Here is a 13,204-nt window from a genome sequence, read left to right as displayed (position 1 = left end):
GTGTTAAGAAGAAACTTTTAATTAAGTATGACTTGAAAATTTGTCCTCTGTGGTTTTTAAGTTGAAGTGTTTGAATCAGCCCTATCATTGTGGGGAACAGGTACAGTCATTTCCTGCTGAACTGATTCCCATTTCTTCCGACGAAGCCCTAGGTGCTCAAATCTGAGCAGGGGTTGCTCTGAACAGATGTCACTTCCTTGTTAAGTATCCACTGAATACTTGCTGCACCGCAGGAAAGGGATAAGAGTACTTCTAGTGGCTCCATTGCCAATCTTCCTGTTGGGACTCAGGGAACACAGGATAGCTGACTAGCTCTGCCTAAGCCTGAGAAGTTTCTAGCCAAGGATGGCTCTCCTCCTCGAAGCCAGACAGTTAAGGGGAAAGGCTCCAAAGGAAAATATGCAAATATGCCCCAGAGCACTGATTATAACTAGGGCTGTCATTTAATCTCAGTTAACTCAAGTGATTAACTCAAAAAATTAATCACAATTCAAAATTAATCATGATTAATTGCATTTTAATCACAGTGTTAAACAACAGAATACCAATGGAAATTTATTAAACATATTGGATGTTTTTCTACATTTTCAAATATATTGAGTTCAATGCCAGCACATATACCAAACGTACAGTGCTCACTTTATATTATATAATTGAAGATACACATCTCCTAGAACTGGAAGGGACCTCCGGAGGTCATCTAGTACAGTCTCCTGCCCTCTTAGCAGGACCAAGCACCATCTCTGACACCTATTTTGCCCCAATCCCTAAATGGCCTCCTCAAGGATTGAGCTCACAACCCCAGGTTTACAGACCACTGCTCAAACCACTGAGCTATCATTTCATTACGAATATCTGCTCTATAAAAATGACAAATAAAAGGAACAGCATTTTTAGTTTTACATCATACAAGTAAAGTAGTGCAATCTCCTTATTGTGAAAGTGCAAATCACAAATATATGGTTATATATAAATTACAAATTTTAGGCTATGGCTACACATAGTTACTATTTCGGGATACAAATGTATTCCAGTTCTGGTACCCATCATCACATGAGCGGCAGTGGAAATTTTGAAATAGCCACTTACTTTGAACTTTGGTGCCATGTGGATGGTACCAGGCTCAAAATAAGTTAACTCAAAATAAATTATGCAATTTGTGCAATGCAAATTGCATAAGTTATTTTAAGTTACGGTGTGTACAGTATAGTTACAGTGTATCCATAGCCTTAGAGTCTCCAAGTCCATTCAGTCCTAATTCTTGCTCAGCCAATTGTCAAGAGAAATAAGTATTTTTTTACACTCACAGGAAATAATCATGCCTGCTTTTCATTTGCAATTTCACCTGAAAGTGAGAAGTGGCAACCACATGGCAGTTTTGTAGCTGGCATCACAGGTTATCTACATGCCAGATATATTAAACATTTGCACGCCTCTTCATGCTTCTGCCACCATTCCCAAGGACATGCTTCCATGCTAATGACACTCATTAAAAAAAACAGAGCATTCATGAAATTTGTGACTAAACAGTTTGGAGGAGCTTTATATGTTGTCTGCTGTTTTACCCTCATTCTGCCATACATTTCATGGTACAGAAGTCTCAGATGATGACCCAGCATATGTTGCTTAAGAACTCTTTCACTGAAGATTGACAAAAAATGCAACGAATGAACCAATATATGTCCTCTGGAATGGTGGTTGAAGCATGAAGGGATATACGAATCTTTAGTGCACCTGGTACGCAAATATCTCATGACACCAGCTACAACAGTGCCACGTGAATGTCTCGTCTCACTTTCAGGTGACTGTAAACAAGAAGCAGGCAGCATTATCTCCTGCAAACATAAATAAAAGTGTTTGTCTGAGCAATGGGGTGAACTAGACGTAGGATTGTGTGGACTTGTAGGTTCTGAAGTTTTACATTGCTTTATTTTTAGTATCATTTTATGTATGTAAGATTTTGTACTTAATTCTACATTTGTAAAGTCAGCCTTCACGACAGAGATTTATTGCAGTACTTACAGTAGGTGAACTGAAAAACATTTTTTTTACAATGCAAATATTGGTAATAAAAATACGTATAATGGGAGCACAGTATACTTTGTATTATGTGTGGTAACTGTAATTAAAATATTGAAAAACGTAGAAAGCATTCAACATATTTAAATAAATGGTTTGCTATTATTGTTTAACAGCATGATTGTGTGATTAATTGCAAATATTTTTTTAAATCTCTTGAGATCTCTAACATCTCTGACTATAATCTTCTGACATTTCAGAAATATGTTTTGCCCAGATGCTCAAAAATGTGGACACCACTGACACAGCTGTTTGTATTTTCATAATTTTAAAGAGGAATTTTTACAGTATTTTTCCTAGGAGACTAAGCAGCTCTTTTTTCAATCATTTGCATTCCTCTAGTAAAAATAAAAAAGACTAAATGTCTTCTTTCTTTGAGTTGTGGGTGCAGACACGTATTCCGTGACACACCCTCCGTCTGTATTAGCGTCTCTACTCTTGATATTCAGTGGAAAGGAATTGATGGGGTGAAGGTCACTGGAGAACTGCTGCAGGAGGAGCTAAGATCCACAGGGCACAAGTGACGTCCCTACAAATACTGCTAAGAAAACTTTTCCAGTTTCAGTGAGCATTAGAAGGGAAGTAAAACAGCCTCTTAATGAGATAAACATGTTACAAGCTGAGAGAAGATGCAAATACCTCTCTGGACAGAACAGTAATAGAAAAATGGATCTAGCTGACTAAAAAGAGATTGTGTGTGCAGAAGTGCAATGTACAATATCAGACCAAACAAAGAAAATAGTGCACATATATTCAACTGGGAAATCTGGGATGCAGTAAAGGTGAAAAAGGTCTTCACCTGGTCCCTGGTGTTTTGTCATAAAGGTCACCACTGTGTTTTCTACCTAGAGTAAAAGCATAGTCTGGTACACAGATCACAAAACAAGTCAGAAGAGCTGGACTCTATTTTCAGTTTTGCCATCTGACCTGCTGTGCAATCCTGGACAAGACATTTGACTTCTTTCTGCTTCTCTTCCTCCCTTTGTAATATGTTATAATTATAATTATGTTCTTTATGAAATTTGTACCACTTCATGTTTGCAAAGCACTTTTAGCTATTTCTTCTACATTTCTAGTCCCTATTAAAAGCTCTTCTACAGTCAGATTTTACAATCTTCATGGTAGCAGCTATCTTTTTGTTGTCTGTTTGTATAGTGCCAAGAACAAAGAGGTCCCTGATACTTGACTGGGGTGCTTAGAAGCTACTGCAGTACAAATAAATAATAACACCACTACCAACTGCAACCACAAATATTTAAGACATTTTAGTAAAGTGTATTCCTTTCCAGAGCTCCAATGCACACAGCATTTGTGAATATCACCTAATCCCTTCAGATGATCAGTGAGGGACCATAGCACTGGTTCCTCAGTGCCCATTTTGGAGTTTTGCTTCTGCAAGGGGAGAGAAGTACACACTCCTGGTGAAAACTTTCCCCATACTCAGGGAAACACAGGTATTACTAATATGGCCGGCCACTGAACAATGCAGTGGAGGGAAACCAAAGCTCCTTTGCAACCTTCCAAGATCTCTACTATACCTGCTTGTGGTAACCACAACCTAGTCCTACAGAATTTTTGAGACATATGACCTTGTAATTAAACCTAGTGACACAAGACAGTCCTGGGGGGAGGGGTCGCACACTGGTGTGCTGCGAACCGACACTTAGTGTGCCTCACAGCCATGCGCCGGGAGTGCCATCCACCGCTCTGCACACGCGCCTCACCGCTTTGTGGAAGAACTGCATGGCAGCAGTGGCGGCTCTAAGGTGACAGCAGTGGTGGTGACAGCTTTGGTGAGTTGCAGGCATTAAGTTAGAGTGGGGGCTGCGGATACCTGGATCTCGGGGAGAGGCAGGGGACTGGGGTATAGTAAGGAGCTGAGGGTGCCTTGGCTCTGGAGGAGGGGGAGGGCATTGAGTTAGAGCCGGGAGGGGCTGGGGGTGCCTGACTCTGGGGGAGTGGGTGGGGATTGGGTTATATATATTGGCTGTGTTGCAAACTTACAGGAAGTGCTGAAGTGTGTCACAAGGTGATAGAGGTTGCTGAGCACTGCTGTAGACCATCTGCATTGCAGAACCCACGGTAACTGGACTTAAGGTATGTCGACTCCTGCTACTTTATTCGCATATCTGGAGTTGCGTAGCTTAAGTTGATTTTCTATTGTAATGTTAATGTAGCATAAGATTCAAAATATTTCACAGCATGGGTTGTTGTTCTTGTGAAAGATTTGTAATAGATTCTGCTTTCCAACCTTGGGATATCATGATTTACGCACTAGTGCGCTGAAATAACGCCGACCAAGTGATAAGTGAAGACACCTCACGCTCCCATGCACCTACCCTGGAGATCCCAGGCAACTCCCACAAGTTGATGTGTGATGAGGAAGTGAAGCCTTGAGATAAGGGTCTGGAGTGCTTACAGTAAGCTGGGGGTGTAGGGTGACATCAGTGAAAGCAAACATCAAAAGGGATAAGGGTAAAACACTTCAGCTATCACTACACTAGAGGGTTTTGCAGACAAAACCCACAGAGTGTCCACACTAAAAATGTGTTCTTCTTCGAGTGGTCCCCGTGGGTGCTCCACAATAGGTGTTGGGCTCGCCCGGCGCCACAGATCGGAATTCTTCCAGAAGTTTCTCCTGGATCGCACATGAGCCGGTGCGCGCCGCTCCCCCGAGCGCCCCCAGCTGCGTGCGCGATCCGGTCCCCGCCAGTTCCTTTTCAACCGCCATCGGCTGCAGATGGAATCTCCTCAGGCTAAGGCCAGAGTCAGATAAGATAGCTGGTTTTTGTGTAATTTGTCGTTTTTTGTCACTTAAAAAAAAAAAAACCAAGGACAAGGAGAATATCAGCAAAAAAAAAAAAAAGAGAGAGAGAGGAGTGAAGGAGAGAGGAGCAGACGAGAAGGCCACTTAGGCCACTCGCCGCCCCACAGGCCGGTGATCACTATTGGGGCGAAAAGGCACTGATTACGCGCTAAGTACCCTATTAACAGTAAAGGACTCACGGCGATGGCCTCCTCAGGCTTTAAAAAGTGTGAGTCATGCCGTGAAGCTATGCCAGCCTCCGATGGGCATAGTGAATGCATCCGCAGCTTGGGGGAATCACACGTTACCCAGAAGTGTTCTCACTGTGCTAAGCTCACAGCCAGGGCCAGGAAAGACAGAGAGATGAGGCTTAAAATGCTATTCTTTGACAAGGCTCTCCAGCCGGAGTTGCCAGAGAAGCCTCACCCAGAAGGGCCCTCTGGGTTGCATGAGAGGAAGGCAGCCTCTCTGACCCCCTCGGTGCAGAAAAGGAGGGAACTCTCCCTGGCTCGATCCTTGACGGCGAGTTCAGCGAGCAGGACAAGCGGCGCACAGAGCCCCCAGCTGCAAGCTCAGGGAAGCGGTGGCGCGGCAGTGCACGTGGCAGAGGCTGAGCCTCCGATTACACAACAGCCGGCACGCAGGGCGCCGAGAGTGCCAGCGAGGCAAGCGCCAGAATCGGCGGCACCGCCACAGGCGGCACCAGCCCCCGTGGCACCAACGGCGCAGGGGCACCCGGCACAGAGCCTATAGGTGCTGGAGGAAACTACCCGCGCAGCACCACAGCTGACTGTGCCGAGCGCGGCACCGACAGCAGGGCCAAGATCCCCGGCACGGGAGGGGGCGGTACCAACCCTGCAAGGGAGAGGCAAGGCAAAAAAAAGCAAAACTCCAGCACCGCAGTCCATCTCCAGTCAGGGCTGCGCTGCCCTATCACCTAGCCCTCCCCCCGAGATACACACGCCGCACCGACAGGCTGTGACTCCACCGGCTTATCTGCAACCTCCCTCTCCATTCTTCCAACCAATTTCACCGTGGCTTGGCCCACCTTCACCATTTCTGGGCATGGATCCCCTGCAGTACTATCACAAACCAGTTTCACCTCTATCTGTGTCGTCACGGAGGTCCCGCTCTCCCAGACATCTTGGGTACACTCTCCGCTCGTGGCCCAGGTCTCCACCACCGGGCCCTTGCCCATGCTGCTATGGTCGTCTGCATCATGCTGAACACAGACACCGCAGGCCTAGATCCAAGGGCAGGTCCTCCCCTGCTGCTCAATACCCCCGTGTACACTCTCGCTCTGGGACGGAAACACAGTTGTCTCAGGGGGAGTGAGGTCCAGAACCCCGAGACTTTCCTTCACAATCCTCCAGGGAGCAAGTATATCATCGACCGCAGGAGCCTGAGGTTTTCAGGGAGGTTTACCCCAGTGGTTCCTCCTCATCCTCCCCAGATGAGGCCACGGCCCCCAGGGATGTCTCCCCCCCAGATGACCTTAAACAATTCCAGGAACTGTTCAAGAGAGTAGCTTTCACGCAAGACATTCAAATGGCAGAGGTGCAGGAGAAACATCATGAACTCCTCAAAAATTTGAGACTCCCGGCTTCATCCAAAATTGCTATCCCGCTAGACGAAGCCATTATGGAGTCAGCCACTACCATATGGCAGACTCTGGCCTCTATTCCGCCTACAAACAAGAGAGCAGATAAGAAGTACTTAGTCCCAGCCAAGGGCATGGAGTTCCTCTTTAGTCACCCACAACCAAATTCTTTGGTGGTCGAATTGTCACAGCAGAGGTCAAAGGCGTCTCAGTACAAATCGGGGGGATGGGATAAAGGTGCTAAGCAGCTAGAGCTGTTTGGCAGGAAGGCATATTCCTCCTCTACCCTATCATTGAGAATGGCAAATTACGCTGGACGTGGCGGACACAGCGGCACGTTCAACAGCTACAGCAGTGGTCATGCGTAGGGAGTCCTGGCTCCAGACGTCTGGTATCCCCAGGAACCCCCAGGTGAAGATCGTGGATCTTCCCTTTGATACACAAAAGCTGCTTAAGGACTCAACCGACTCGGTCCTCCACTCCAGCAAGGACTCGAGAGCCACATTTAGAACCTTGGGCATTTATACTCCCCCATACAGGAGGAAGAAATTTTATCCTCAGCAAAGATGCTACGCTTACCAACCACAGCATGCTCAATATCAAAGAGGCTGCGACCACGGGCGCCATCAATAGCAGAAGCAGTACAGAGCTCTCAGGCGACATTCCCAACAAAGCCGTACGCCCTCAGGACAGGCCCAAAGACAACAAGTTTGACGGGTATGTCGGGGGCTGCACTATCAATACGATCGCTCAATGCCACTCTCATCTCATGTTCCATCATCGCCTCAAACCGCTCCACTCCCAATGGCAAAAGATCACCACAGGCAAATGGGTGCTAGAGCTTATAGCCACGGCTTACACAATCCCCTTCCAGTCACTTCCACTGACGAAGCCTCCTGCCAGGCCTCATCTCAGAGACGCTGCCCACGAGGCAAGGCTCAAGCAGGAGGTGGATCACGTTCTGTTCATAGGGGCGGTGGAAAGAGTGCCAGAGCAATTCCAGGGGAAAGGTTTTTATTCACGCTACTTCCTAACAGAGAAGAAAACAGGAGGCTGGAGGCTCATCTTGGATCTACAGGGCCTCAACTGTTACTTGCGCAAGCAACGTTTTTCGGATGATCACAGTTGCCTCTATACTCACAGCACTGGACGATGGAGACTGGTTGCAGCCCTCGACTTACCAGATGCTTACTTTCATATAACAATCCACCCAGCACACAGACGCTTCCTCCGCTTCACAGTCAGCAGGGAACACTTCCAGTACAGGGTTCTTCCGTTCGGCCTTTCCTCGGCTCCCGGAGTTTTTGCCAAAACCCTGGCAGTGGTATCAGCCTACCTGCACAGACAGGGGGTGTTTATTTTCCCATGTCTGGACGACTGCCTGCTGAAAGGGGCCTCGAAGGCAGAGGTCTTATGCATGATACGCGTCACAGCGAACACGTTTTCTTCGCTGGGCCTAGTTATCAATCTCGCAAAGTCAAAGACCGAACCCACACAAGATATAAAGTTCATAGGGGCACGCATAAACTCTATCACAGCAAGGCTACGTCTACACGTGCACCCAACTTCGAAATAGCTTATTTCGATGTTGCGACATCGAAATAGGCTATTTCGATGAATAACGTCTACACGTCCTCCAGGGCTGGCAACGTCGATGTTCGACTTCGACGTTGCTCAGCCCAACATCGAAATAGGCACAGCGAGGGAACGTCTACACGCCAAAGTAGCACACATCGAAATAAGGGAGCCAGGCACAGCTGCAGACAGGGTCACGGGGCGGACTCAACAGCAAGTCGCTCCCTTAAAGGGCCCCTCCCAGACACACTTTCATTAAACAGTGCAAGATACACAGAGCCAACAACTAGTTGCAGACCCTGTATATGCAGCACGGACCCCCAGCTGCAGCAGCAGCAGCCAGAAGCCCTGGGCTAAGGGCTGCTGCCCACGGTGACCACAGAGCCCCGCAAGGGCTGGAGAGAGAGTATCTCTCAACCCCCCAGCTGATGGCCGCCATGGAGGACCCCGCTATTTCGATGTTGCGGGACGCGGATCGTCTACACGTCCCTACTTCGATGTTGAACGTCGAAGTAGGGCGCTATTCCCATCCGCTCATGGGGTTAGCGACTTCGACGTCTCGCCGCCTAACGTCGATTTCAACTTCGAAATAGCGCCCAACACGTGTAGACGTGACGGGCGCTATTTCGAAGTTACTGCCGCTACTTCGAAGTAGCGTGCACGTGTAGACGCAGCCCAAGAGTATACCTGCCCGACGCCCGCTTCTGCGCCATCAGTTCACTGGTGCAAGTCATGACATACAGCCCCACGGTGCCAGTCCTAATGTGCCTACAGCTGTTGGGCCACATGGCAGCAGCGACGTTTGTGATACAGAATGCCAGGTTACACATGCGAAGCCTGCAGCATTGGCTGGCGAGTGTTTACAAACCGGCATCTCATACTGTCCACAGGGGAGTGTCGCCCACGACAGAGGTGCGCAGATCCCTAGCATGGTGGGAAAATCCCAAGAATCTGCTAGTGGGGGTGCCTTTTTCACCAACCACAAATTTCTATTTTTCTTACTACCGACGCCTCCCACATAGGATGGGGAGTGCACATCGGCAACAAGGTAACGCAAGGGCTATGGTCCCCTGCGGAACAGACACTGCACATAACCATACTGGGGCTCAGAGCAGTGTTCAATGCCTGCAAACATTCTCGAGATTACCTGCATGGCAAAGTAGTCGGGATCAATACCAACAATACCTCCACTATGTTTTACATCAATCGACAAGGAGGAGCATGATCCCGTGGTCTATGTGCGGAAGCAGTCCGTTTGTGGAACTGGTGCATCGCCAATAACATAACATTGAAAGCCTCGTACTTGCCGGGCGCTCACAACGCGAAAGCAGATCAGCTGAGCAGGCGTTTTGCACTCAGGCACGAATGGCAGATCCGCTCCGATCTGCTACGGCGCATTTTTCGTACATGTGGGTTTCCCCAGATCGATCTGTTTGCCACCCAGTACAACAAGAAGTGTCCCCAGTACTGCCCCAGGGCAGGAGTGGGGTGGGGGTCCCTGGGGGGACGCATTCATGATTTCATGGAGGGGCCCTCTACCTTACGCGTTTCCCCCCACAGTGCTTATCCACAAGGTTCTGCAGAAAGCCAGAAAGGAATGAGCTCGCATGATACTCATAGTCCCAACTTGGGATCAGCAGCAATGGTTTCCCTTGCTTCTGCGCATGTCGGACCGCCCACCGCTTCCTCTACTGGTGGCGCCAGACTTACTCACACAGGCTCAGGGGTCCATAGTGCACCCGCACCCTCAGGGTCTGCGTCTACAAGCATGGTTAATCCATGGCTCAGCTCCTTAGAGAGCATGTGTACGGAGGGAGTACAACAAGTCCTGGAATGTAGCCGAAGGACCTCCACCAGGAGGACTTACAAGCAGAATGGACTCGATTTACAGCCTGGTGTTCCGCCAAGCAGTTAGCTCCCCTTGACGTTCCTATACCTGTAATATTAGAATACTTATTGGACCTCAAAAGAGGCGGGTCTTCTCTATCCTCACTAAAGGTCCACCTTGCTGCTATATCAGCCTTTCGGCATATGGAGGAAGGGCCCACTGTATTCGCCCATCCTATCGTCAGAGGGTTCTTGAAGGGGTTGGTAAGCCTGTACCCCCCTCGGAAACCGCTTCCACCATCGTGGAGTCTGGACTTGGTGCTCAGCACACTATCGGGTCCACCTTTCAAACCATTAGCCACAGTTCCCGTCTGTCTCCTTACGATGAAAACGACCTTCCTCCCTGCAATTACATCAGCCCGCAGGGTGAGCGAGCTCGCAGAAGCGATGGCAACACCGCCCTGCACAGTATTCTCAAAGGAGGCGGTAGCCTTAAGGCTGCACCCCGCCTTTGTTCCAAAAGTTTCTTCGGAGTTCCATCTTAACGAGCCAATAGTTTTAGCCTCGTTTTACCTGAAGCCTCACAGCTCCAGCAAGGAGGCACGCCTGCATCTCCTGGATGTGAGGAGGGCGTTCGCCTTCTACACAGACAGAGCTAAGTCCTTCCGGAAAACGGACAGGCTTCTAGTCTCTCTCGCTCCCAGGTCAAAAGGAGAAGGTCTCTCTTCACAGAGCATCTCAAAGCACATTGTGTCCTGTATAAAATGTGCTATGAGCTTCAAAAGACCCCTTTGCTGGCCCCGCCTAGGGCTCACTCCACCAGGGCGGTGGCGGCGTCAACAGCCTTCTTCAAGGGCATCGCGTTAAAAGACATCTGTAGGGCCGCGACCTGGTCATCCTACGACACCTTCACCAAGCATTATGCTCTACGTCGGGTATTCGAAGAGGATACCCGTCTGTCGACAGCAGTCCTCTCGGGGGCAAGCTGCACATGAATCGATTACCCACCTCCTTACTTGGGTTACTGCTGGGTAGTCACCTATTGTGGAGCACCCACAGGGACCACTTGAAGAAGAAAGAGAAGTTACTCACCTGTAGTAACGATGGTTCTTCGAGATGTGTCCCCGTGGGTGCTCCACCACCCGCCCATCCTCCCCACTTCAGATCTCTGTCTTGTGTTTTTCAGGAGCATTTGAGGCGGTTGGTCAAGGAACTGGCAGGGACCGGATCGCGCACGCAGCTGGGGGCGCGCGGGGGAGCAGCGCGCGCCGGCGCATGCGCGATCCAGGAGAAACTGCAGGAAGAATTCCGATCTGCGGCGCCGGGCGAGCCCGACACCTATTGTGGAGCACCCACGGGGACACATCTCAAAGAACCATCATTACTACAGGCAAGTAACTTCTCTTTCTCTCAACAAAACTTGGCACTTTCGTGGACAGCCTTCTGCCTCTCCTCCACGAGGCAGAACACCTTTCTTGACAGAATCTGTTGAAAAAAAGCCATGTGGACACTCCGTGTGGTGGGCCTCTGTCGACAGATAAGGCTCCTGGAGCACAAGGCAGCCCTGTCTGCCGTGCTTCTGGTTGGATGTTCTGCTGAGAGATCAGCTGGTCAGTCTGGCCACTCTCTGTCAACAGAGCGGATCGATAGGGTGATCAGCTTTTGTGTGTGGCCTCAACCTGTCATCAGAAGTTTTGCCAGCAGATATCTTTCGACAGTAACTTTTGTCAACCAATCACTGTACTGTAGAGGTAGCCTGAAGGTTTCATTGGAATCTCCTGCTCCAAATGTTTCAGTTCAATAAAATGCTGGTAAAGCAATGCATTTAATCAATCAAAAGTTAAAACCAAGATTTAATTCACATATGTACCATGGTCAGCCATTAATCAACGTATCTGGTGAATCTGATAATTTACTATAAGGCATAGAATATTTTATAGTTTCACATAATTTAATCTACATTTAAAAATTAGTATTTTCTAATATTTTAGAATACCACTCTGTCCATTATTACACAATGCACTCACTCACAGGATTGCCTCCACAAAGTCCCACCAATTACCACTTATTAATTCAAAGTCAGGCTTGTATCATTAATTTTAACAGGTTTAATGATATATAAATGCACAAAGGAAGAGAGATTCACTGGTAAAACACATGAACGACTAAATTCTCTTTTATAATTCCATTGACTATACAGGATTTCCACAAGCAGAGAATATGGTTTATAATATATAAAATATATATTTCATCATGTACCATTAGGCACAGTTAATTATTTTCTTTGTCACCTAAACCCAGGAATCATATTAATCTGGCAGTCTGATAACAGCATAATTTGAACAAATGTTAAGAAAGATGAATATGCATATATACTACTATAAAACACTGTCATTAAGAGACTACGCTGAAATGATTTACATGCAGTGTCATGTAATCTGGGATATATATAAATTTAACCTATAATTTCAGAAAAAAAAACAAGGAGAAATATTTTCCTTTAACGTGCATTGATGAGAGGAGTAAGTTTCTGTTTTGAAAAGTCCAAATTCTTACCTGACAATATGCTTCATAGATTATATCAAATATGAAAGCCTGAGGCATTTCACTTGCTCTGTAACGGGCACGTTCTAGTGAATGGTCTAAGGAACCATCTGCAGAAGAAGCAACAACAGTAGAGACGAGAGGACGTACTGCTCCTGCTGCCTAGGAACGAAAAAAAAAAATCTTCACTATATACTTGATGTTTATCTTAGCTAATTTCCACACAGAAAACAAGCCAAAACAAATTTAACATATTAATCTCTATACCAGTGTTTCCCAAACTGTGTTCCCTGGAACACTGGTTTTCCATGCGATGTGAATAGATAGGTGTTCTGTGAAAATATTTTGATGGTAGAAATATTTTTCCTTCTAAAATATTAAATAAAAATTATGCATGTATCAAAAATAAGGTATTTGAATAGTATTTAGATTGTAGGTATATTAATAACACATTCATAATAGTATAGTTATTATGCAACTCAGTCCAAAACACACATGGAAAAAAACTATAAAATGTTACTTATTTTTCTTTTGCAATAGTTTTCTGAAAAATAAAAAAAAATTATAAAAAAATGTAAAAAATATTTTTCCATACTCAATTTATTTTGCATCTCTTTTTTTTTTTAATATTCTTTAACCTTTAAAGAAGGACGGTCCTTTCTAAACAATATTGTTCTTTCTATTTTTGGACAAATGAACTACACCAACCACCCTCCTTTCAGCTGTTATAATTGGGTTTTCTTTTGGGTTTATACTAAATTTTTAATAATTAT

General features: G+C 46.7%; 1 protein-coding gene across 6 annotated transcripts in view; it reads right to left on the bottom strand.

Moving 5' to 3' along the window:
* Positions 1-13,204, bottom strand: part of CRPPA (CDP-L-ribitol pyrophosphorylase A) — a 223,280-nt gene that overhangs the window by 173,051 nt on the left and 37,025 nt on the right. For all 6 annotated transcript variants that reach the window (XR_012644052.1, XR_012644051.1, XM_074984660.1 and 3 more), the window contains one exon: positions 12,444-12,593. Coding sequence is in view for 4 of the 6 variants with exons in the window: in XM_074984660.1 (XP_074840761.1) it covers positions 12,444-12,593 (150 nt within the window). In the remaining 2 variants the exon portion in view is untranslated. The remainder of the gene's footprint in view (positions 1-12,443; positions 12,594-13,204) is intronic.

This window comes from Carettochelys insculpta, chromosome 2 (genome assembly GCF_033958435.1).
Source record: "Carettochelys insculpta isolate YL-2023 chromosome 2, ASM3395843v1, whole genome shotgun sequence".
Classification (NCBI taxonomy): Eukaryota; Metazoa; Chordata; order Testudines; family Carettochelyidae; genus Carettochelys; species Carettochelys insculpta.
Note: the sequence above shows the minus strand (reverse complement) of the source record. Positions and strands in the feature narration are given on the sequence as shown.